The 25,283-nt window shown below is 40.0% G+C and overlaps 1 protein-coding gene across 5 annotated transcripts in view; it reads right to left on the bottom strand.

The window, feature by feature from the left end:
- Window positions 1–25,283, bottom strand: part of SORCS1 (sortilin related VPS10 domain containing receptor 1) — a 468,886-nt gene that overhangs the window by 203,711 nt on the left and 239,892 nt on the right. For all 5 annotated transcript variants that reach the window (XM_074373660.1, XM_074373662.1, XM_074373663.1 and 2 more), the window contains exon 3: window positions 13,444–13,543. In XM_074373660.1, the coding sequence (XP_074229761.1) occupies window positions 13,444–13,543 (100 nt within the window). The remainder of the gene's footprint in view (window positions 1–13,443; window positions 13,544–25,283) is intronic.

Below are 25,283 nucleotides of genomic sequence, written 5' to 3'. Positions count from 1 at the left end.
CCTACTGGGCCCCCAGGGAAGCTCAGAGCCAGGGTGAGGGACAGTGCCAGTTACAGGACTGTCGTGACAGAGGAAAAGTACAGTGAGGGTCACTGCCTGTCCTCCTGCCATAGCAGGTCTGTCCCGATTATTGTCAGTAGCTCTAATCTAAGAAATATTGAGAAAAAAAATTCTCAAACTTCCTTTTATTTATTCATTTATCTATTCATCAATGTATTCATTTTTTTTATCAGCAAGCATTGACTGAGTTCTTCCTGGGCGCCAGTACTGGGACCTGGCACTAAAATGAGGTTTCCTTTGGACTCTATATGGAGTCTTTTTCAGATTTTACGAACATCAGGCTTATCCTGTAAAGCTGTCAAGGCTATTATCAAGAAATGATAAGCAAGAGGCTGGATTTTATACAAGCTGACTTAAAATGTGACATATGGTTTGCCTTTACATTTTCTCTGTGCTTTGCATTTTATCTGGGATTATATAATTCATATTTAAAACATGAAATTTAGTAAAGGTCTATAGAGGAATCAGCACTTAGCCTCAAGAACACTAGCAAAAAGTAAGCTTCCCAGACAGAAAACCGGAGCAATGTTTGGAGAATGGCAAACTGAAAGAGAAGAAACAGAACAGAAATGCGAAGACTGGGTTCTACCTAAAGACCACCAGCTACTAACTAGGTCTCAGGGCTAAAATATCATAACCTTTCCTGCCCACCTCACTGAGTTTTTGTAAGGATGAGACGATTATACACACATGCACACACAGATTTATGTAAAACTTTTGAAAATATATTCTATTTTAAATATATAAGGTGGTCTCATCACTCCCTCTTTCATATAAATGAGCTTTGGGAGAGAAAGAATGAAAGGAAGATGGAAGGAAAAAAGAAAAGAAGAAAGGAGGGAAAGAAGAAACAAATAAAGCAGTTGTACACAGGTAATATCCAATTTCAATACCTTTCTCTCCTGCATATTTATTTCAGAGTTCTTTGTAATTCCCCTGAGTTGGGTTTATACAGGAGGAACATAATGAACCATGGGCGAAACTCTGCTTTGTAATAAGTGGAGCGAAATGGTTTGAGTTTGATAATCTTCTGGGCTTTATCATATGAGCTTAACTAGCTCCCATTGGTTGCTGGGAAATGGGAGGCTGGCATGCATCTCCAGGGAGCCAGATGATCCCCACTCACCATGCTACACTCCCAGGCTCTACCAAGACCCATGGGGTGGGAAAAGTGAAGTGCTTTCCCGGGAAATTTTAAGCCCTCATACAATATAATCTTCGTGAGTCTATAAAATTTCAAACAGTAAGGACAGGAGGAAGAGGGGGAGGATAATATAACTGCAGGAACTGTTTTCTCTGCAGATCAAAGAATTAATTCCATTTTCTCAGTCTGGTGGTTCGTCCTAACAGTGTAGGGAAAAGGTGGGAGGAAGAGGCTATTTCTACAAGAAGAGGACCGCATCTGTTGTCCAGCTTTAACGCTTAGATCTGGAATTTTAAACTAAACAGGGAAAGGCAAATTTCAAGCTCCATTTACTTTTAGCAAATTGGGACTTCTTGTCTTAATCTGAATAGAGAGAGACTTTTCCTAGGCCACTGTGTTTACATATAACAACTTCTACCAAAATAAGTGGGCTGGTGGAATTTGGCTCAAACCTCATTAAAATGTCAGCAGCATCATATCTGCCTCATAACAGAAGATGGGGGAAATACAAGTAAAGAGTAGGAAGAGTTATAAAGGAGACGATATATTTCTGAATACATCATCAAGTTTATTTCTCTAAATTAGTACGTCTTAAGGCTTCTGGTCTGCCAGTGATACTGATCTTCTCACGATAAATTCTGTGATCTCAGACTACTTCTGGCTCTAGATGCCCTGATCTCAAATTCCCTTAAAGAGAGGAACTAAAGTTTACCTAAAAGGCTACCATCCTAGCCTTGTGGTAATAACATATAATTTGACGCGTAGAGGACTCCGTGCCTGACTTCCACACTCGGGAGTTTCAGTCCTTCTGTCAGTCTGCCACGGAGCAGGCCAGCTCTGCCTGGGGCAGAATGGCCCTGCAATTAACAACAAGTCACTATCCTGAAGTAACTGGCACGCTCTGCCAATATGTGAATCTGGGATATACCTGCAGGGAATGTCCCAATTTTTGCCTAATTATTTTATTTATTTAAGGTCTTCATTTGTGTTGACAAAGAAAAAAAGGTGATTTAACTGAAAACTTGTTAAGTCTTGTGGTCTGCCCCTTTTTCTTCCAGAGAAAACATACATTTCCATTCTCAGGTCAGGCTCTTATTGTTTTGGAAAGAAAAAGAAGAAGAAAGCTAAGAAGAATGCATCCCACCAGTGACACCAGGCACAGAGCCAGAATTACAGCAAGCACTGCAGGGGTAAGAAGCAAGAGATTTTAATTGGTGCCTAGGGTTAAAGGTCAGCTGTCTTGGAACAATGGGCATCTATGGTGGTAATTGACTGAGTCCTCTGAGGGAGTTTGTAAATGTCAGTAATGCACTTCCAAATGGAGGCACAAAGGGCTTGGGCCCATGGAACAAAGACAGCATTAGCCAGTTGAGAAAATATGTAAATGTGTTGGTTAAATAATGCATTCATAAAGCGTAAGAGGTAGGCACACACAAACAAACCACATAACTTAAATTCAAAAGAAAGCAAACTGCCTCCAATATCAGACAAGTGCCTTCCTGAGATGCAATGTCTTTTTCCCTAGCTTACCTTCAGCTCTTTTCCTGGAATTCAAACACTGTAATTATCTGAGTCCAGCTGGATGGATGATTTGGCTCCTAGAGCTACAGTCATCCTAGTGAAATCTGGGTTTATTGAAAGAGAAAACATCAGCATTTATTAAGTCATAGCTGTTCTTTCAAGAGAATTTAGGTCCCTTTTAGAAAGTAGTGGGAGAAAAAGATGAACTACAAGTTACTGAAACACCAGAAGTGCACACTGACCCACCAAATCAGGAGGACCTGACTGATCCTCCTTGACTGCTTACACTGCCTCTCTCACTGCCACGTTTCACTCCATTCTTCTCATTCCCCCCTGTTACCTACTGCCCTGATCCGGACGCTCTCCTAAGTGTTCAGTAAGTTTAATGGGACTGGATTGTTTAAATCAACAATTAGGGTGAATAATCTGTCAGAGGAGCACTTTTAGGATGCAAAAGAGTAGGACATATATGCTAATCAGATTATTTGTATTTCAGGCAGTGAAAGGTACCATACCCATTACTAATGTAAATGCCATGCTCATCCCTACCTGCGTACCTCTCACTTTAATCTCCTCGTCTTAGCAGGCTGGGTCGTTTTATGCACATTTGTATCTCTACAACTAGCACTCAATAAATGTTGATTGAACTAAATTACACATATACATATTTTTGTGAATGTCATGATCCTGTGTCATACTGGTTTGCTTCATTGATCAATCAAAGCCCTCTCATGGTGTCTTCCTGACTATCCCAGATGACAGTTCTCTCCAAATTCTTAGAGCCTTTGTCATCTGTACTGTACTGTACATCCATACTGTACATCCATCATCTTCTGTCTTGTACTGTTCTTTAATTGCATCCCTGTAGAGGGAAAGTAAACTCTACAAGGGCAATGCAAGAGTCACACTTTTCTATACACATAAATATATATCTATATATATTTACCAATGTGTTTGCAAAGCACTGGGCATAAGCCAGTGTTCAATAAAATATGTGTCAATTGATTTCTTAAAATTGCACCTCCAAATCTCATCAATAGTTCTGGATGGCCAAATGTTACTTAAGATAAATGCTGAATATATCAAATCTATAATAAGGTAAATTTTTTTGGTATTAATTGTTAATAATGTCGCCACTGCCTGCTTATTTATTTTATAAAGATAGGAAGATTTATAAGAATTTGAAAATTTACATTATTATGTTAGAATTATAATTCAATTGGGCCATGAGGACTTCTACTTGTGTCTAATTAGTCAGTATAGTCAGATATAAATAGAAATTAACATGTTAAGATAGGTACAAACAGTCAAAATAGGCACACACTTTTTCACTTATATTTGGCAAATCAATCAATGCTCTGTATGCACTATGGTCTCTCAACAGTGGTTTCTCACAACACATACACTGAAAGACACTTTTCATCTTCTTTTCCCCTCACTTTTGACAAATACCTGTTCTCTGCGAAGCTTTCTTTGAGTGCCCCCAAACAGAGTTCTATGTACTTAGCTATTAAGACACATAACTTCAGTCCTGTAGTGGACTGTTTATACATTCATCTCCTCTGCCAGACTGCACAATCTTTAAGAGCAAAGACAACGTCTTTATTTCTATTCTACTTCCTAGTTCTTAAAAAAGATCTGGCACAAAATAAGCATTTAATAATTCTCACTGAGTTGACAAATGATAGCATAAAGCATGGCCATATAGTAAGAAACGGATAAAGATGGTAACGAATGAGACTAACATTTATTGAATACCTGCTGTATGTCAGGCACTTCTTTTTTGCTTTACCTCTTCTCATAACTACCTCTTGATATTGACACAATCGTTTTATTTTATTGTAGAGGTAAGGACATTGTATAACAAACAAACCAACAAATGAAACGTCGGCTAAGGGCACACACCTAGTCTGGCTTCGCTGGAATTTAAAGGCAGGCCGACTGGCTCCAGGGCCCATTAGATTAACCATTACACCACAAGTAATGACTCCACCAGGCAAAAATTCACAATGACGGCCCTCAAATAGCCAAGTGTGGCTCCACAGTGACTGCAAATAGATGCTGAGTTGTGCACCTGACAAGTGCAGAAACTCTTAAGATGTACACATAAACAGAGGAGGTCATTCCATAGAGGAATGGGGGAGGAGCTGGGAGAGACAGCAAGAAAAGGACAAAAATCCTGTAAGTACAGGCAGTAGCCAGGATATTTCAATCTGCTGCTGGGGAGCTGGAGAGCCCAGATCCAGGCCTGCCGCTCCTCCACACTTGAGTCATAATTGTGTGCTTCTTCCTGGCAAAACCAATTTCGCCCACAGCCATCAACATCTTTTCCCCCTTTGAAAGCACTCAGGAAGAACTGAGAGATAAAGGTAAATTGTACTCCCTCTGAAAGCTTTAATAAGTTCCTGGTAAATTAGCCAGCACTCTTCTCTCTGAGCGATCTCAAGAGATTCTTAACCTCCTATTGGAAAAAATTATGCTTTTATTATTTCTTTTTCTTTAACCTTCTGTCTTCACTGTGCTCTGTGTATTAGCTTTCTCTCATCACCATTTGGTTACTCTGAATGCTTTGTAGTGATCTCTGCTGTCTTCCCTCTTAGCTTAACATCTGTGCCTGTCCTCTCGCACCTTTTCTCTCTTACCTGTGAGATACTGTGTATTCAGGGTGTTTTATTTTTCTCCCCGTCCTTTATTTTCTGGCTCCATCCACATCCTTTTCTCCACTAAAGGCCTGCTCATTTCCTGGTGACAGATGCTGTCAATCCTGGAGATATTTAGTATTCTAGTCCCCAAACAAGCACACACAGCCCCAAGTAAGCAAAGAAGAGACTGCTCCATCCTAGTCATCAGACTGCAGGCCGTTTTACCTATGAAGATCTAAGCCCATGTTGTCACCTACAAGCTATGGTATTTTGTCCTGCAAAAGTTATTCTAAGTCGTTGACTAGGATGGCTATGGAAGGAGAAACACACTAGCAGCCAGGGACCTAGTAAAATGGGAGGTGGGTGCCTAGAGAAAAACCATCAAAAGACGATTTGGTCAAGAGGAAGGTCAGGTCAGAAAAAGGAATGTTTAAACGGAAACAATTTAGCCCCTGAGGCCAGAGGTATTCTCTTAAATTTCTCCAGGGAAGAAAAAAGTGGTTTTATTAAAGATTCATCGACGCTGACTCTGTTTTTCCTGACAGGACCAAGAGAAAGCTCAGAGCAAATCTGTTATACTGGAGTGAAACATCCCCACCCGAGGAAATACGGCACGTTTCCTGTAGCCGCCAGCATTCATCTCCATCTATCACGAGAGCAGCACGGCTACTCACTAGAAACAAATGTTCTAGATACAGTGTGTCAAACACTGAATGATGGAAACCTCTGAGAAACCACAGGGAGTATGCTGGAAGCAAACAGACCAGCATGTTGAAAAGACTTCTGACCATTTTCCACAGATGAGCGTAACTTGGAACCAACCTGAAATAATGCATTTGACCTTCATAAAAGGGTAATGGATGGGCATTTAACATGAGGCCAGGCAGACCTCAGAGAACTCGAGTTTTAATGAGGACAGATGATGAGACAAAAATAAATAAATAAAGAGGTGGATAACTCAATAAAAAAGATCTGCTCCCCCAAAGAAGGTTAAGCAGATAGTCTATGAGGCATATTTGAAGAATGATCAGCCTCTGCTACAGGCTTTCTTTCATTTTTGAGAACTTCTCTGCACTTGGCCATAGAGGCAACCTACCTTTTGAGACCCACTCAGTGGTATAAGAAACATGCAGTTTCCAGATCAATCTTACTTCATAATATTTTGAGACTAACTCAGGCTCTCTCTACCTTGATTAACTTCATTTGCTCAATAGAAGTAACACCAAACGACAGAGCTCTATTGTTCCCTGTTTGGGAAATAAATACCACCTGACATCAACTAGAGGACGTTGTCTTAATTTAGAAAAGGTTGATCTGGGGATCTGCTTATCACCAGTCTACCTACTTGACAGCTAGCTAGCTACCTGTACTATTTTTTTTTTTTTCATTTTGTTTTTTATTGAAGTGTAGTTGGTTTACAATGTTAGTTTTATGTATATAGCAAAGCGATTCAGCTATTACCTGTATATTTTTAAAACACAAATATGGCTATTAAAACTCTGAATTATAACGTCAACATCGCATAAACTTCATCCTTATACAGAGATAATTGAGTTGTTTCTTTTTAGATCAGCAATTCATGATTAATATTTAATGTATCAGATGCTTATTATATGTGATAGACCACAACATCTTACAAATGAGGAATAACAAAATATGTGATGTTAATTATGCACGAACCTTCTTTCCAACAACAACAACAAAATACTTAGTTCTACTTAAAGCTGCTTGAAATAAAACAGTGAATTACTAGTTAATCTGACATGTTCTGAGAAACCAGGCACATTCTGAATGTCTTCTCTTTTTTTTTAACGTTAGTGTTAGAGAGACACAGATTCAATTAAAGTCAACTAGGTACCTAACATACTGTGCTAAAATTGAAGACTGTGGCTTGATTAGCTTTTTTAATCTATGACTGTTATCATAGGTGCTTTGATTTATGGAAAATAGTATGAGGTACATGGTTATTTCAGGAGTAATTCCATGTACAGAAATGGAATGGCCTACATCAGTGTTTTTTGGTTTTTTTCCAACTGTGTTCTGTGTTGCCCAAGAGTCCCACAGGGCTCCCCAGGGCCACATTGGGGTGACGAGGGAGTCTGCTAGTGGGCACTGTTCCTGAACTCTGTCCCTGTTTCAAACAGAGCACTTTGCACTTACTATTCTACAGCTTGTTTGAAAGCCGGGGGCTTGGAGGACTGTTGAAAAATCACCCAGAGGGTGGTAAAATGTAGATGCACTATGCTTTCTTGGATTTGATTTGATTTCTGAATGCTCAAGAAAAGAAAGGAACAATGCTTGATGGAATGAAATAGTCTAGACACTCAGCTGTTCCCAGGAAGGATCAAAGGAGATGATTTCTCCCTTTAGCCGTCACTGCCCAGGTTAAGTGCAGGAAAGGAAGCAGCCGTTTGCTGAAAAAGTCACTTCTACTGAAGTCTGGGAATGTCACTTGCACTGTCTCTGAGTTCATGTGTTGTATTTCTTTATGAACGAAACATACGCTATTTTTTCAAAAGATTAGAGGCAAATGCATGATCTTGTGTACAAAGGGACAGATAAAAGAGTGAGGCAGGAAAGAGCAAGTGTTGCCTGCCCGCCAAGGGAAATGTCATGCGCCCCTTTTGATGTATTATACAATACACTAGCTCCCCTTGGCCTCGGCAGATAATGTCGAGTGAGTGCTACGCAAAGTCCTAGCATTTTAAATATTAATCATGCTCTTCTTGGCTAGAAAAGACAAAATTATACACTATGGCCTAGAAATGACTATAACCTACAGGGATTTTTTTTTAACTATCCTTGTTTATTCACTTGAAATAATTAATTTTATAATTAAAGAAAATAAATGAATCAAAGCTAGTGTCACACTGACTTTTTCTTTTCAAGTTCCAGCCTAGGAGTCCAAAACCCAACCTACGTTCAATTAAAATCCTTATCTATGTGTTGGACACTGACTGAACCCCAAGACCCTGGCTCGGCATGTTTGAGACAATAGCTGATCAAGGCACTTTATCCCATCTAGGATGCTGTGTTCTAAAAGGAGGGCTAGACAGGGTCAAAAGCAAGTATAATTAGAAGAGAAAAGTGCTAGAAAAAAGAGGCAAATGCCTGGGAGATTGGGGGAGTGAGAAAATCTCAGTGGAATTGATTTGATTTTATGGGATAGGTGAAATTTGGGGTTGACTTTAAAGGTCTAATGATCTTAGCTATTCATTCGCCAGTTGAATGCAACCTTAGGCAAGACACTAATCTTTCAGCATTCAGTTTCCCTATTTGTTAAATGCAAAAGCAGAATCTGAAAACTTCCAACATCTTTAAGGCTCTGATTTAATGATTCCATCATTTTTCTTAAGAGGAGCTGGTAGACACTATCAGCCACACTTCTTCCCTGTCCCCAAAAGTCACATACATGATACAGACCACCCAAGCAAATGACAGGAGGTATTAAGCATGCCGAGGATACAAAGAGAAGAAGCAAGGACTCAATAATCATACACTTATCGAGAAAAAACCACATACAGTAGAGTAATTAAAACCTAAACATCTGGAGAAAATGCAAACAGTGTTTAACGTTGACAGGTACCAAGAGACCCACAAAAATGATCAATGTGTTCTGAGGAGCCAGGGTCCTATTTATAGGATGAAAGTCTTAGAAGGCTCTCTCAGCAGGAACAATATTAATTAGGTGGTGATAACACTGAAAGGAGAAGGAACTGGGGTATGAGGGGGACACAGGAAATACAAAGAACAAATAACCTCTAGGTTTTTTTCTTTGCTAGGAGCACAGCGTACAGAGAGTACACGGATAGAACAACTAAATGAATTGGCTGTTCAGAGTTCAAAAAAAACAAAACACTCTTTTTCTTCTTCTCTCCTCCAATGAATTCCACTTGGGATTTTGTATTCTTTAATCCTTGAAGATGTTGTACAAGACCACGTGAAGGGAGAAGAGCTAAGGTTAGTGGGGGGTGATGGGAACGCGCGTTGATAGATACATGCACAGTATAAAGAAGTTTTCTTTTCAGTCAGAAAACAAACACACTCGGTGAGAATTTAAGAGTAAGACTGAGATTTCAGCATTGATTTTTTTTCTTTGATACATTTGTATTTGTTCTTCCCATCACCCTCTACATCCCAGATGTTCATTTCAGGTGCAAGTTAAATCATCTTTTCTCATTGAAGATTATATGTATGTAGCCAATAAACTACTGCAGAAACCTACAAGCCTTGGGATTTATCATGACCCAGAGGTGGGGGAGAGCTTTTCCTTGGAGCCATAGCCATAGTGACGGATAGCCTGCCTCTCCTCAGGCACTAGGACCCATTCATCCTTGCTCTTTTGAGCCTACCTCACATATCAGAGGCCAGGTGTAGTATTCCTTCAAAAAAGAGTATATTGAGCTACTGTAATACCTGGGAGCCAGCTTTCTATGTCTCTTAGTTAGTCAAAATTTCCTAGACTGACCTATGATGAGATTACAGTTTTTACTGTAACAGATGTCTCCAAGGAAAGCGGCTGTAATTTACAGCAGGCTTGCAGAGCAACAGCCAATGGATGATCATCAATTTAAACTGTAAATAAGGGCCTGTTTTGTTCTGGACTCTGATCCCAGTAGTGCCCCTAACAAGCTGCCCGCAAAGCCAGGGCATGATGCCCGCTGTTGGAGACGTGTTGATTGAGGAACTGTGCTTGTCCTTGCAAGCCACTAAAAATAGCAAGAACGCAAAGGCAAAACAGGTTTCTGGGAATGCAAGACAGTTACCCTGATGTCAGTTTTATTCCAGTTGTTCTCACTGAGTGAAAAGGAGAGAGAAGTATCTGGTACAAAAGATGTTAACTTGCCAGACAGCACCCCAGAGACCAAAAAGAATTAATACAACCCTTTAAAGGAGTCCGCCTTTTCACCGGAGGACGCAGAAGTCCTAGGAGAACTGGAGCAAACGTGAATGCCTTTGTCCTGCATAATTAATGGAGCCTGAGATATTTTTTCTCTTCTTCTTCCTTCTTTTTGTAACATAAACTCTTATTGATTGGGGAAAATATATTCACACATTAAAATGTTGGGCAGGTACTATCTCTTTGGTTCAAGTATGTCCCTTTGCGAGGGGGAAGTACATATTTCATGGTGATAAATTCAGCTCATAAGTAGAAAAACTGAACACAAATATACTGCTATGTCAACTTTATTGATTTTCGCAGCATTGTAAAGACCTTCATCGTCCTCCAATATTTCTTAAATCTATCAGCATCTCAGAAAGTGACCCTGAAGGCCTCATTTATCTGTGGAGGAAAAGATCCCTTCTCTTAGGTTCACCCATAAACACTGTGATTTAAACAGCTCAGGCCTGCCTCTGCTTCTGGAAGGTAACCTGTGCAGAGAAAGCTGTTCTTAGAGTCATGGGTAATGGCTTTCTTTTCTCTGGAAAAAGGATCAGCCAAGTCTTAATTTCAGCCAAGTGTCCATGGCCAAATGTCCTTTTTTAAAGTCCTGCAGATAACTATAGATTAAGTATGCAGCTTGGTTGATACTGATGCACTGATTGACATGAGTGAATTCGAGGGTAGGGCTCCTTTCTGTACCACGTCTAAGCATTGCTTCCAGTGTTGGGTGCTACATCTGGACTTGAAAGTCTCACTCTTCAAGTCCTGCTCCTGCTAAGAATCTTTAAGTCTCCTTCAAGGTGTCACCACTACATATTCTGCTGCTACAGAAAAACCTATGCTCACTGCAATATTTGACATCTTATTTTTAAAAATCATATTCCTTTCTAATGGCATCAATGAAACAGAGACTATCACTAGAAGAGAACAATTTGAAGGTGTCTTCCAGCTACAAATTCCTTTGTTTTTGTCTATCTCACTTTACAAATGGGAAAATGTAAATGACTCAACCAAAGTCACCTGCAAGGTGGAAGCAGAGTCAGAGATTTCTCAATCACAAAAATTCAGAGTGCTTTTCCCACCAGAAAAGGGATCCTTGAGGGTGGAAAGCTGCTTATTTCTTTTTACACCCTCTGGTGCCTACAGTTTGTTGATTGTTAAATAAAATTTACTAAAAATGTGAACTAGAGGAAAAATCAATAGGGATTACAAGAATCGATCCAAAGCCAACAAACATAACTAAATCTCATTATAAAAATAAAGGATATAAGTTCAGTTCCTCAATTTAGGGCTGTATACAGCAGATCAAAATGGTGTATATCTAATTGTTGACGGACCGTAATCAGCCTAAGGAGAAGATAGTAATGCTAAAGGGTAAATCACTAAATCTGTGAGGCTGACATTATTGAACTGTGCTGTTCAATCCTGCGGCCACCAGCCTCATGTGGCTATTTACATTCAAATTAATTAAAATTAAATGAAATGTAAAATTCAGTTTCTCAGTCACACTAGCTATATCTCAAATACTCAATAGCCCTCAGTGGTTAGTGTCCACAGCACTGGACAGCATAGAGGACCATTTCTATCAGTGAGGAAAGTTCTACTGAAGACTGCTATTTATACAGGATAATCACTACTATTACTTATAGTAACTACATGAAGAAGGAGGAGAAGGAAGATGAGAAAAGGAGAATAAAGTGGAGAGAAAAACACTGATTAAGACTTACCTATTCTGTGCTAAACACTTAAAATGCCTTAGTTCCTGTAATCCTAACTTCCCTTATGAGGTAGGTACTACAATTATTCCCATTTAAATTTGATGACACCGTGCTTCGAGAGATTAAGTAAATCACCATAGTTATGCACTTGTTAATTGGTTTAGCTGGGTTTTCACTCAAGCCATCTGACTCCAGAGTCCATGCACAGCTGGGAAATTATGCCACTTCTACTGAAGAACTTGACATGTTTAGGGCCAGAAGAAACATGACACTCTACATCAGTGGTTCTTAACCCCAGATACATACCAGAAGCACGTGGGAGCTTGCTCCAGATATAGCTCCCTGAACCCTACACCAGAGCAACAGGGGTGGGGCTGAGGCTTGCCCACTGGAGGACAACTAGAGCTTTGAATATACAGCCAGAGTTGAGGATAACTGGTTAGTGATGTACTAATCCACCTTCCACAGGCCAGATAAGAAAATGCAGAACCTGCCCACGGTCACTAACCGTACCTACTGACAGATCTAAAACAAGAGCCTGGATGTCAGTGTTACCATCATATGAGAATATGGCTTAGGACACATTAATGAACAGCACTTTTCTATTTCCTGATGGATATCATTATCCATTTATATAAGGCATATATAATGCTTACAGAGTATATGTCAGAATCCAGAATTTGATAGTGCAGATCTTTGAAACCAATAATGAATGTAGCACTACTCTCCTCGAGACAGGTCTTTCTCATTTAACAGCAAACATTTTCTTCCTAAGAAAGTACCATCTTTCTCTGAAGATTAGATAATTATACTCCTCCCTCTGCATAGGAGGAGTATAATGTAGTAGAAACAGAATGCCTGCCAATCAAGAAACCTGAATTCTAGTCCCAACTGTGTCTGTAACTCTGTGATGGGGACAAGCCATTTCCTTTCTTTGAACCTCAGTGTTCTTATTTGTAAAATTAGGGTGTAGTACATCATGATCTCCAAGGTTCCTTCCAGCAGTGTCTCCACCCTGACATCTGTGTGCAGGCTGAACAAATTTTAGAAATGAAACCTCCAACCTGCTGTAGGACAATGCATTCACTTCAATTCTAGCCAATCTATTTATTCCATGTCAAGGGAAAACAGAGGGACATCTTATGAAAACCCCACCTTTTGTTTTGTCAAGACTCTGATTCTTGTCCCTGATCGGTCAGACCCCTTACAAGAGTCCAAACATCCAATAACAAGACTCATTCCCTGTAGTGCCTTTTGGAAATGCTAATGATATATCTACCCAGCTCCCTCCTACATTCACAGCTGCTGATCTGAAAATTATGATGTGTCAGACATTTTACCACCTTAACATCCATCAACTCATCTTTACATCTCTTAAAGCTTACCTGTAATGGATTTTTAGGTGGCTCAGAGAGCCAGCCAAGACAGAAGTCACACCATGAATAAATAACATGCTGAATATGCATTCCTTACCTTACGCTTGTTGGTAGGACACACGTAGAGGTAGCTTAAAATTGTTTTCAACCCAACTTTATCATTCAGCTTCTCATAGGTTGTCCCATAATCAGTTGACCTATAATTCAAAAGGAGCATTAATGAGGACAGATGTATACGTCATTTGCCTGCTTGTCAGTATAATGTATGTTTTACATAGTAGGATAGCCCTCCAGAGGTTTCTAAATGATTCACGTAGTATATAATGATGCTTAATTATGTACACAGTAGCATCATGTGAGTGGTTAACATTTGCATTTAAATTGAATTGGTAAAAATTAAAACTCCATCTCTCCACTGCTCCTTAACGTACGTGCATTTCATAAAGAATGTGTTTAATTTTAAGATTAAGAATGAGGGTGTCGCTTAAATTGGCCAAAGAAATAATGAGCTTTTACTTAGATTTGACATTTCCAAACTTCTGCTTTATCCTTGGCACAGTGGAAAAGCAGGTTCTCCTGATTTATGTACAAACTGTTTTTTGTTTCATGAGTCATAGAATATATGGCAGGTCAGTCCCTCCAAAGGTCATTCTGTCTTTTCCCATTATTTAAGAATAAGAAAATGTCTTAATAATAAGTGAAATTTCACAGTTCTACTCAGTGGCCTTTTCCAGTGTTAAGCAATCTGAGGCTGGGAGTATATTACTTCTTGGCAGTGACCCTGCAATTTTTTTGGAAATTCTCTCATCTTTTCTTAACATTGGTCAAGAACTTATTATTCAGACTGAATAAATAGGCCCTAATCACCTTCTCCATGTAAGTCTATTATCTATTTCAGATGATCAATCTTATTAGATCATCATTACAACCATGTACAGTAGGAAATACTATCTGTATTTGAAGAAAGTGGATGAGAGAACCCAAACATATAACTGGCTTTCTTCAGGACCAGTCTGTGCTCTAGCCCAAACACTGGCTGATAGCCAAGAATATTTGAAGAACATTCCAAAACTCTTTGACAGAAGATCTTATTTATGAATCACAAAAGACTAAATTCTCCTTCTACATTCATCTTTTTTTCTCCTTAAACTCACGTTGATGTGAAATTTCCTCCTACTTTCTAAGAAATATCTGAGACTTCTTTCTTTACTCAGTCCAATCTTGGTGTTTGATCATTTTTTTTTCCACTTTTACCCTGGCCTTACTGGGTCAACGTTCTCTTCTAAGACTTGCTTATCTCCAAAATTTCACTAGCTCCTTTTATTGGATAACTTTTTCTATTTAGTATTTGGAACAATACAAGTTCAAGAACAACAACAAAAAAATAGATACAAAATCTCTGGGGGTGGTGATGGGAAGAAGATGAAATGTGCAAATATCTGTACATTAATAAATTTGCCTGGTGATAGGTGGAAATCAGTAGGACTATGTTGGAGATGACAGAATGGTTTAGTTTTCCAATGGGATAATGGGAAAGGAGGCTAGAGAAGTAGGGTTAATTCCATAAGGGCATAATAATTAGTTTCTTATGATTTCTATTAACTTGATCCTTGAGCTACTCAATGAATATTTTTACATTCAAAAAAACATATGACAAGGGCAAACCCTGTATTTGTGTGTGTGTGTGTGTGTGTGTGTGTGTATTTAACTGAAATCCCGATGTGGCAAGATAGTAATGGAGTGACTAGTTCAGACTGACATTAACAACTTTTTTTTCCAGAGAGCTTACAATATGTTATTGGGTACTTTTCTCTTATAAAAATCACCAATACAGATCCTTCAAAGTATCCGCCATTACTTTATGTGCTATTTTTTGTCCCTTGATTTCTTAAAGCTCAAAAAGTGAATTACAATTTGTCAATTCTCCATTCCAACAAAACTACATGTTTAAATGTTACGCCATTGTAATAATCAATAGGTAGAATGAGAAAAAAAAAAAAAGGATGCATTTCCAACACCCAAAATGGCATAGACTAGCAATTGTTCATGGTTGTCCCACAGAACCAGAATTAGACAGAGTGCTGACCCGTGTCATGGGTAAAACTAACAATCAGCTTTGATAGGCTGGTACAATGATACAGGAGTGAACCTACTCAACACTTCCAAGCCAGCTGGTAAAGCTCTCTGAGTAGCTACTTCCATCAGCCTCACCACCATGGCCTCTCCTTGGAGAACTCCCAGATCTCCTCACAGTCCCAGCAACCAAAAGCTTAAGGGCTGGCACATCAGAGGTCCTCAAGAAACTTGCTCCAGCACCTGTTCTGATTGGTCACTTCCTATGCCAATCAGGCTATACCTGAGCCCCCGTGGAGGAGGCAGTGACCTTGGTGGAGGCACTGAACGCTGGAAGGCAACTCCTGGTGCCCATCTGCAAACCCCCCTTCACAGCTAACATATTGTCCTAGTTATGCCTGCATAGCCAAATGTGGGAAATTCAGTCTCCCTGGGATGTGGGCTCTGAAAAAGCAAATGAGGGACAGATAGCAGAGCAGCAGGCTGGCTTTTGAGCCAGTGAACTAGCTGTTAAATATTTTAAGTATCATCCTTAGATATGGGGGAGAGGAGTATTATTCAAGATCAAAAAAAAAAAAAGTTAGGAAATGCTTGATTAGGCAAAATTTAATGTTCCTTTACTTTAGAACTTACAAATTTTACTGTTCTTATATACATATATAAATTTTATTATTCTAATATACACTGTGAACCTCTTACATGCATATTTCATGAAGCATTTTCAAAACATATTTGATTATAGGATTCATTCTTGAGAGATATCTAATGAGATTAGTGTCCTGAACAATATACTTTGGAAAACCATATCAAAGGCAAAAAAAAAGAAAAAAAAAGGCTAAAGAAAGATTATGGATCTTGGTTTCATAAGAAAAGGGGAGCAATAAAAATATTTAAAACAAATTAAATTTGCAAAGAGAAAATGCCAGTTTTGCTAACCATAAAGTGACTGCTGTTGCAAAGTCAAAAAAGAGGAAGTAATCTTAAAAAATACGTATCATAGAAAGACGTACTTAAGATGCAATATAAGCAGCCTTGAATTTGCAACTGGTACCATTTTTTTAAAACATTCCAAAGCACACATTTTTTTCAGGTTTTGTTTATAAGTTGACTTATCTACAGAAGAAAAACATAGCTTCTGTCAACATCTAGACTTGGGCTAGACTTCGCTTAAAAACTAAGCATTCCAGGAAAATAAATAGCAAATGATTAAATCAAGAATTATAGGTTCTTGCTTTTGATCTTTAATCCTTACTCTACTTTTTTACAAACATATCTTAAATAGGTTCAGAACATTTGAAAGTATTTTGTTATTTAAGAATTTACTATATACATAGAACAGAGATGAGTTTCTTGGAAGGGTGGAGAAACCACATTCAAGGCATGGCACCTGCCTTCCAAGACCCTGTGATCTCTTTAAGATGACAAAGTCTCCTATCACACTGAAAGAAGGGACCAATTCAAGGCATGGCTAGTTTCCACAAGGAGTGGCAGAAATAAAACGTGTGATTGGATTTCCTCTACTATAATCTTATACCATCAAATGAGATAATAAATAAGCACAGAATCATTTGTAAACTAAATTAATCCATAAAAAGCACTGAGTACAATGGCTGGTATGTAATAAACAATCTACAAATGATAGCTTTTGTTATTCATTTTATCCCTCATTCTTTTTTTGTATTCTTTGCCCAGCACTTACTCAAACCCATTACATGCACCTTCCAGGAAAATCTCAACCGGTGAAAATGAGTTAGCGTTAGTTTGCTCAGAAACTAAGACATTCATGAAGCTATTACCATTTGAAAATGTAACCACATTTAGCCTATCATATTTTACTTTTTATTATTTTTTATTAAAGTATAGTCAGTTTACAATGTTGTGTCCATTTCTGGTATATAGCATAATGTTTCAGTCATACATATACATACGTATATTCATTTTCATATTCTTTTTCATTATAGGTTACAATAAGATATTGAGTATAGTTCCCTGTGCTATACAGAAGAAACTTATTTATCTATAGCCTCTCATATTTTAAAGGACATGCGCTAGTCATTTTGTGTGGGGCTTGGATCACAGAGGTAAGGCTAAGAATGGGAATTTGACAGTTAAAGATCCTGCACTCTGCTTCTATAACAATTGTCCCAGAAATCCATTGTTGAGTAGACTATTATGCTTAAGAAACTTATCAGATAATAAAAATGAACCTTTATTGAGTGCTTACCATGTGACCTCAGCTCATACAGAATCCCATGAGATGGACACTGGTATTAGTCACATGCAGAGACCAGGAAGACCTAGATGGAAAACCAACCTGCTTAATTAAAGCCACAGAACTTGGAGGTGCAGCCCCCAATCAGGCTGCCACTCCAGACTGGGCATCCCTAACCCCAGGCTGCACTGTTTCTCTCAAAAGCTACAAGAGGAAAAGTAAATGCATTTACAAAATCTAGTTTTGCATTTCTTGGTAAAATGAATAGGAACTGAAATCATTAGAAGTTCCTGGTGGTGTAGGCCAAAACCTGGCTTCACTTACTTTGTAAAGACAGGGCCTGCCAGGGAGGATCCATTTGAAGAAAAGTATAAGCAGAAACTCTCACAGTGATGTAAGTAAGAGGAAGAGAAAGTCAGTCTTGGATCTGGTCCACCCTGGCTCCTGGGGAGGCTAGGAATATGGACAAAGTGAGTGCGTCAACTTGTTAATGATCTGATGATGTCTCATGAAGATTACCAGGATGTCACAGTCTCAGAGAAAGAGCAAGTACTTGAAGCCAAACAGAACTGGATTCAGGCACTCGCTAACTGTCCTGCTCTCCACCACAAACTCCAGACTTGCTCTAGACAAAGTCACGTTTACTTTTGTATCGAATAGGTTTGCAATATAATTGTGAGATGCCCATTTCTCAGTTCCTCTCCTTTTTCTGCCTCCTCCCCATCCCTGCCCACTCCAGCCTTGTTATTCTCTGTCCTTGGAAAGCTCTTTCCCCAGACACCCTGACAGATGCCCCTCACTTCTTTCCGGACCCCACAAGTGCTGTATGAAATAGTGACTCCTCTCATTCTCCCAGCATGTTCCATCCCCCACCAGAATGTAAGCACCTCGAGAAGAGGAAAGATGTCTGTTTTGTATGCTGTCTTCTTCACCCTAAAAAGAGTGCCCCAGACACTTGGGAAGCCCAACTGTTCCTGGCTGAGTGGCCGGCTTCACAGATGCCTGCTCTTCTTGTGTGTGGCCCACTGGACTCCTACTAAGGCAAAACTAAGAGGCTCACATGGTCTAACAAGAACCACTGCAGTCCCTGCCGTGAGCAGACTGAATCAGCTGCGCAGGATGAAGTGGGACTTGGGTGGTGAGCATGTTCTGTGCTTCCCTACTTTTTACTGGAGAACCTCTGCCAGGCATCTACTTCCTGACTACTCTTAAGTACCATAAGGGTAGCTCACATCCTTGTTGGCCCCCAAGTCCCCAGAACAATGCTGGTGCAGAGCAGATGCCTTTTGCCTCCAGAAGGCAAATGAATTCATGAAGCCGGGTGGACACACTCTTTGAATCAAAGATGAGCCAAGCTTTAGAAAGTATCTAAATAACCTGACCCTCTCCTCCACCTCCAAGCCCCAGAAAGGGAAGATCCTCTCTCCCAGACACACCATGACATTCAAAGTCACAAACCCAGGACTCAAGCTCTAGAGGGAAGCTTGGGGACTAGCATCAAGGCATCACGCAAATCAGCTTAAATGAGATGTCCTGAAAGTGGAACAGCATTTACCCCTAAATCAAGCAGCTGCGGCTTCTGTCGTTTGTTTCTTTCCTACAATCATTAAGAGCAGCCACTTCCATTGTTCCCGGTGCATTTGGCGGCCTAAAAATAGTTTCCGAAGGCAAAGGTGCACTGGCTGCACCTCAGGCTCTGCTCCTGAGTCACTTAGGATGCATGAGGTTAAAGCAGTAAGAATAATTTAGGGTTTGGAAAATGTTTGCGAGTGAGTCGACATTTAAATAACTTCATTATCATTCATTGACAGCTTTTTTTTTTAACCTGTCAGTGCAATTGATATTTCTATTACCATGTTATAACAAACCCCTGCACATTTTAAATACAGTCACCAGATTCCATTAGTCTACCCACTGTCAAGAAAATATCTCCCAATCCATTTTTCATAATACCCCGAGAATATAATAGGCAATCTACATCAAACGATGACGTGGAGCTGAAGGAAACTGTCTCCTGCTTTCTAAGGATTCTGCCCTGAAATACGTTTGCCTGTCAGCCTAAACATATAATTTAAATGTGCTGCTGAGACATTAAGATGCACCGTGAGCCGAACCAGCTCTCCTCTTGTTTCTTGGATTCCCTGAGCTTTACAGATTAACCTGCAGAATTAGAGCAAAGGGGGTTAAACAGCAGGATTAGGAGAAGGCATGTCAATGTGCTAGACAGATAGTTCCACTCTGTCACGTGTCACAGAATTTGAAACGAATTTCACTTGTAATTAAAAGGTGTTTATTTTTCAAATGTAAGAGGAAGTCCCTATGTGTTGATAAGCTGTAGAAGTCCTCTCTCATTCCTCTGGTCTTTCTGTGGCATTGTTCTTCCTTTCTTTGGATTATTGCATGCGTTCTTGATGCTTCTAGTCACACAGGGCAGCTAAGAGAAACGTGAAATGTATCCGATTTTGATCTGCATGCTGCTCTGTGGGAAAGTGGCAAATCTCAAACACAAGAATCGCCACCCACGTACATTTCCGCAGTAAGTAAACTGATCTATATTACAGTTAACATTAAAGATAGGGGTTACCTTTACCTCTGAAATTTCTTTCAGTTCATTTTTTGAGTATAAAAGTAACCACAGTTGGTACTGATACCCAGGTCTCTGACTATGTTGCTTAAGAAAGGGAGGGCCGAGTAATTTAGACAGAGGTCTCTGTTCAGTTTTGGGGCAGCGGGCACAGGGAAGAGTATTTTTCTTACCAGGTGATGTCTGCGAGATCCTTCTGACACGCGCGAGCACGCACACATGCACACACACTTGTGCACACACTCACCCACGCACGCACACCCAACCCACGCACTTGCACACACACGCAGGACTGTCTGTCCCCGGCTGTCCTCGTCTGCGCCCTCCCTCTCTGGGGCGGGTGGGTTGCTGCCATCTCTGCAGCAGCAGGTCCTGATGCAGCAGCCCAGGTGACACTACTACTCGTTCCTCGTCACAGATGCCCCCCTCCCTCTTGCCACCATGTCTCTGCAAATAGAATATCCACCGCTACAGAGACAAGCTGGTGGGGGTGGGGAGGGCAGAGGACACACATCCCTTGTCATCGTTCAAGAGTCCACTTCACAGTCACTTTCCCTGTGATTTCTCTCCAGACAACGCCAGGTGACCAGCAGCCTTTATCCCTTCTTTTGCGATATCCCAGACTCTTACACGTTACACCGAAATTATCAGTGCTCACAGTTTTCTCTGCTAATAGACTATGTTCTCCGAAGGCAGGACTAGTTTATATTTATCCTTTCACCCTTCTTTCCACTTATCAAAATTCATTTATATACTTCCTGGCTGGACTCACATACCCCTTCCTTCATGGAGCTTTCTCACATCCCTCTGCCGAATGGAATGACTCTCTCCTTTAAACCCCATGTAACTCCTTTGAACCTCTCTTATGTCGCTTTTTATCTTCTTCTATGTATTACCCTTGTCTGGGTCTACTCCCCTCACCTGACGGTCATCTGCTTTTCAGCAATTTATGCTTCCTCTTCTGTCTGTCTCTCTCCACTTTAGCTTCTCCTTACAATCCAAAAAGGTGCTCAAACAATGTGGCTGATTGAACTGAAGGCACTACCCTGAAATTTATCAGAAGATATAATTTGAGAAATTTCTCATGTGTTTTTTTGCATTTCTTTTTGCAGGGTGAGGGAGCAAGAAAACTTCAGGGTTCCCTGCTGAGTCTGAGTCATGTGGTAATTCTGAGGCATAAATATAAGAGAAATTAGGGGCTTACTTAAGGAAGCACACATACAAATGTGTATGTAAAATGTTCTATGCATTAACATATTAAAATAATATACATAAATACAGCAATGCAAAACATACTATGCATTTATCAGTTACAGGGGTAAAGATAAATCTAGGAGGAGAAAGTCATGTCTGCTCAGCAATGTAAAGGGTTCTCTCTTTTTATTATTCTAATTCTTCTTTATTCCTTTCTGCATTGACTCTTTTTGGGGGTGGGAATAATTAGGTTTATTTTATTAGTTTATTTTAACAGAAGTACTGGGAATTGAACTCAGGACCTCAAGCACGCTAAGCATGCACTCTACCCCTGAGCTATATACTCTCCTCCAAGGGTTCACTCTTTTGATACGGCCCTAGTCCTTCAGGCATTTTTGCTCCAACACAGAGTTTCCATTATCATGCTGAGGTTACATCTTCATAGGCTACATTACCCTGTACTCATAATTGATTGTGCCAAATAGTTTACGAATAATAATAGTGGGCATTCACTCAATGCTTAAAACATACCACAGCTTGGGCTAACTTTGCTAGCTAACTTTGCAAAGATTACCTCATTTAATTCTCATAACACCCAAAGAGTTAAGTACTGGTATGGTCCACATTTTACAGAATTTTACAGACACAGAGATCAAGACTGAAAGAAGAACAACTTGCCAATGCCAATCAGCATCGATGAGTGGGACCTGGATTCAAACTCAGACAGTCTCCAAGGCCAGCTTCATACAGAGACAAGGTGACTCATCCATTCAAGTCTTGTGCTCTTTGAAAAGATGGAATAGTTTGCCTGGAATTTTCCAATGGAGCTCCCAGAAGTTAGATCACTCTCATCCGAAAGGATGAACCACAGTTGTTTGTAATATATGCCAGTTATCATCCTAAATCAACTTTCTAGTTGAATGAGGACCCTTAGCCCAAGTATCTAATAAACCAAGACTCCAAAGGCATTGATCTAGTCTAGAGACTACTGCAGCCTTTCCCCTACTTGTGAAGAATGTACAGTACCAGACACGAAATGACATACATAGCCCTTGTGTTAGCATCTTTACAGGAAAATGAATTTAACCTGCAGCTGCTTATTGTGATGTGCTATTCCTGCCGGATTGCTTCACTTTCCTCTCACCCTGTACTCTGGTTGGCTAAAGGAGCACCAACACTGTCTCACCTGGAAATATTCAAAAATAAGTAAAATATTTATCCAATGAAGACAATGTTACTCAGTCTTCCTGGCCTTTCCATTAGCACACACAGATTTTATCATTTTTATTTGTATTTTGGAAGCATAAGCAGCTAATCATCTAGTGGTGACAATGGGATTTACCTGATTCCCTGATATTAAAATGAATCAATTATCCTAAATTATAGAAGCTGTTCTCTGGGTGTCATGATATAAGGTCATCTTGTTAATTTTTTTTTCTTAAATGGTGGGAACCATGATGGTGTGCAACCAAGCTTTTGCTACCTTTAATTTTCCAGAAGTGAAGTGAAGTTGGAAAATGAGTAAATTACTTCCTCACATGTAATTGGAGAGGACTGGACCATCTGATCTCTAGATGTGACTGTAACATTCAAGAATTCCTGTAGCAGGAGGAGTCTGGGGGAACTCTATAATCACAGTGAAGCCTAGGGTGGGGCTTAGAGACAAATATCATCCCCACATTGTACGAGACAACCAGGACTTGGAGCATCAAGATGGAGGTATATCTTCTTTATCTGTTACATATGATCTGTTCTCTGCCTAGCTTCTTTAAGGATGAAATGATTGAGCCTGGTCAGAAAACACTTTTTTTTTCATTATTGCCTATCATAGCAATATCTTAAATGATCACCATGTATTGGGGGGTCCTGACCTATTATTTGAGGAAAGTTAAAAATTCTAAAATGGTAGAGCTTCAGTAAGGTCTTAGAGATAATCTCATTTCTGTTCAATGTTTTCATTTTTTTCAAAATTAAAGTAGTGGGGAGTTTAAGACCTCCTCTAATTATACAGTAGACACATGGAGTTAGACTCACTGAAACCCTGTCCTCCACTCCAGCCCACCCCCACAGACACTCTAGTTTACCCTCTTTCAGTAACTTTTTAACACTTTCACACAACCTCTTGAAATCAATCATTTCCACACAATAGAATAAGTCTGACCTTATGATTCTGCAGATAAAGAAGCTGAGACTCAGTGTAAAGTAAGTCAAGCATTTAGCTGAGATAAAGTCATGATGAGAACCCAGGTTTTCTGATGGCTGTGTTAAGTCATTTCTCAGAATTACAGGTTATCAAACACGCCAAAGTACCTTTATCTCATCAGAGAAAAAAAATATATAAAGCTTAGCCATCTTAGAACTAATTAATGCTATATGAAAGAAACATGATTCTACGTATGAAAAACTTAGTTCTCCTCCAAAACAAAACCGATAAATTTAAAAAAAACAGAAGCATAGCTGTATAAGAAACTATGTACAACCATACTCAGAGTCACGTCAGGCTGAAAATTGTGGTTACAGCTGGGAAAGGGACTGGATGAAGGATGACAGTCAATCAAAATGGATATTAAAAATCAGAAATGATACACCTTGCTTATGGAGAATGTACTCCAGTATCCCTCCTGGAATGAAGATTTGAAAGAGAAAAGCCCAGTAACACTTCAGCCATTGACCCTCACCCCTGCCCGTCTGCGTGCAGTGATATCTAACCGACCCACAGGCAATATCCCTTCACAGAGAGTCTGATGGTCCAGCCAAGTGGAGCTGGAGCTCTAACCTACACACCCCTCTAGGCCACACGGACACTTGTTCCCAAGTCACAGGAGAACTGCCAGGTCCCACTTCCCTCAGCTTTTCCAATTTTATTTAAAAAGAAAAGTAATCCAGGAAAAGTTGGCAGTCCCATCCAAAACCTTACCATAGTCCCTTCCCTGCATTCTTAGATGCTTCAAGGTGAACACAAATAGAAATGAAAACACTCAGACCTCCTTCGGCTTGCATCTTTCTGGGGCACTGGTGGCACCAGAATATTCGGCAACAGATGCTGCAAAGGCTTCGATTCTTCCTGACCAGACACAATACGCAGTTAATCTAATTATCAGAAAAACAGTGCTGTGATACAGTGTAATGGTCCATTCACTCATTCATCCAACAATTATTTGTGCTGGGTTTCCCATGTTCCAGGCCTTGTTCTGGGCATGGGCAACAAAACAGAGAAAGGAGAAAAAAGCAAAACAATTGCTGTTCCTGTAGAGCTTACATTCTAGCAAAAAGAGACAGATTAGAGACACATAAACAAATGTATAAACAATTTTTCAGGCGACAGTAAATACCACGAAAGTAAAGGCCTTTTGTAAACACCTAGGAAAGCAAAGAGGACAGAGAGTGAAGATGGGGTGTGTTACGTTACACGGCACAGTCAGAGAGGATCGGTCTGGGTGGTATAAGGGGGTGGGGGTGCTGCATATGTTGAGAAAGAGTGTTACAGGCAGAGAGAAAAGCAAGTGCAAGGACACTGAGTTAGGTCCAAGGTGAGGGTGATCCAGGAGATGAGCATGCCTGGAGCCAAGGACATTAGCAAGGAGGAGCGAGGTTGGTCCCTCTCCAAGGTAATAGCACCCGGACCACACTGAGCCCTGAAGGCCACATTCAGCCTTTGGAAGGTTCTGAGAGGGGGAAGAGCTTGATCTCACTACGGTTTTAATAAAGTGAAGTTTTTAGATATGCACGTAGAGCTGTTTCCCTGTCTGTAAAATAAGGATCAAAATGCTATCTGTCTCATGGGATTGTTAGAAGGGTTCAGTGAGCTGCTTCCTGGAAAATGCCTGGCATGGAGTAAGCACTTATCACCATAAGCAGTTATTACTGTGGTTGC

The sequence above is a fragment of the Camelus bactrianus genome, chromosome 11 (genome assembly GCF_048773025.1).
Source record: "Camelus bactrianus isolate YW-2024 breed Bactrian camel chromosome 11, ASM4877302v1, whole genome shotgun sequence".
Classification (NCBI taxonomy): domain Eukaryota; kingdom Metazoa; phylum Chordata; class Mammalia; order Artiodactyla; family Camelidae; genus Camelus; species Camelus bactrianus.
Note: the sequence above shows the minus strand (reverse complement) of the source record. Positions and strands in the feature narration are given on the sequence as shown.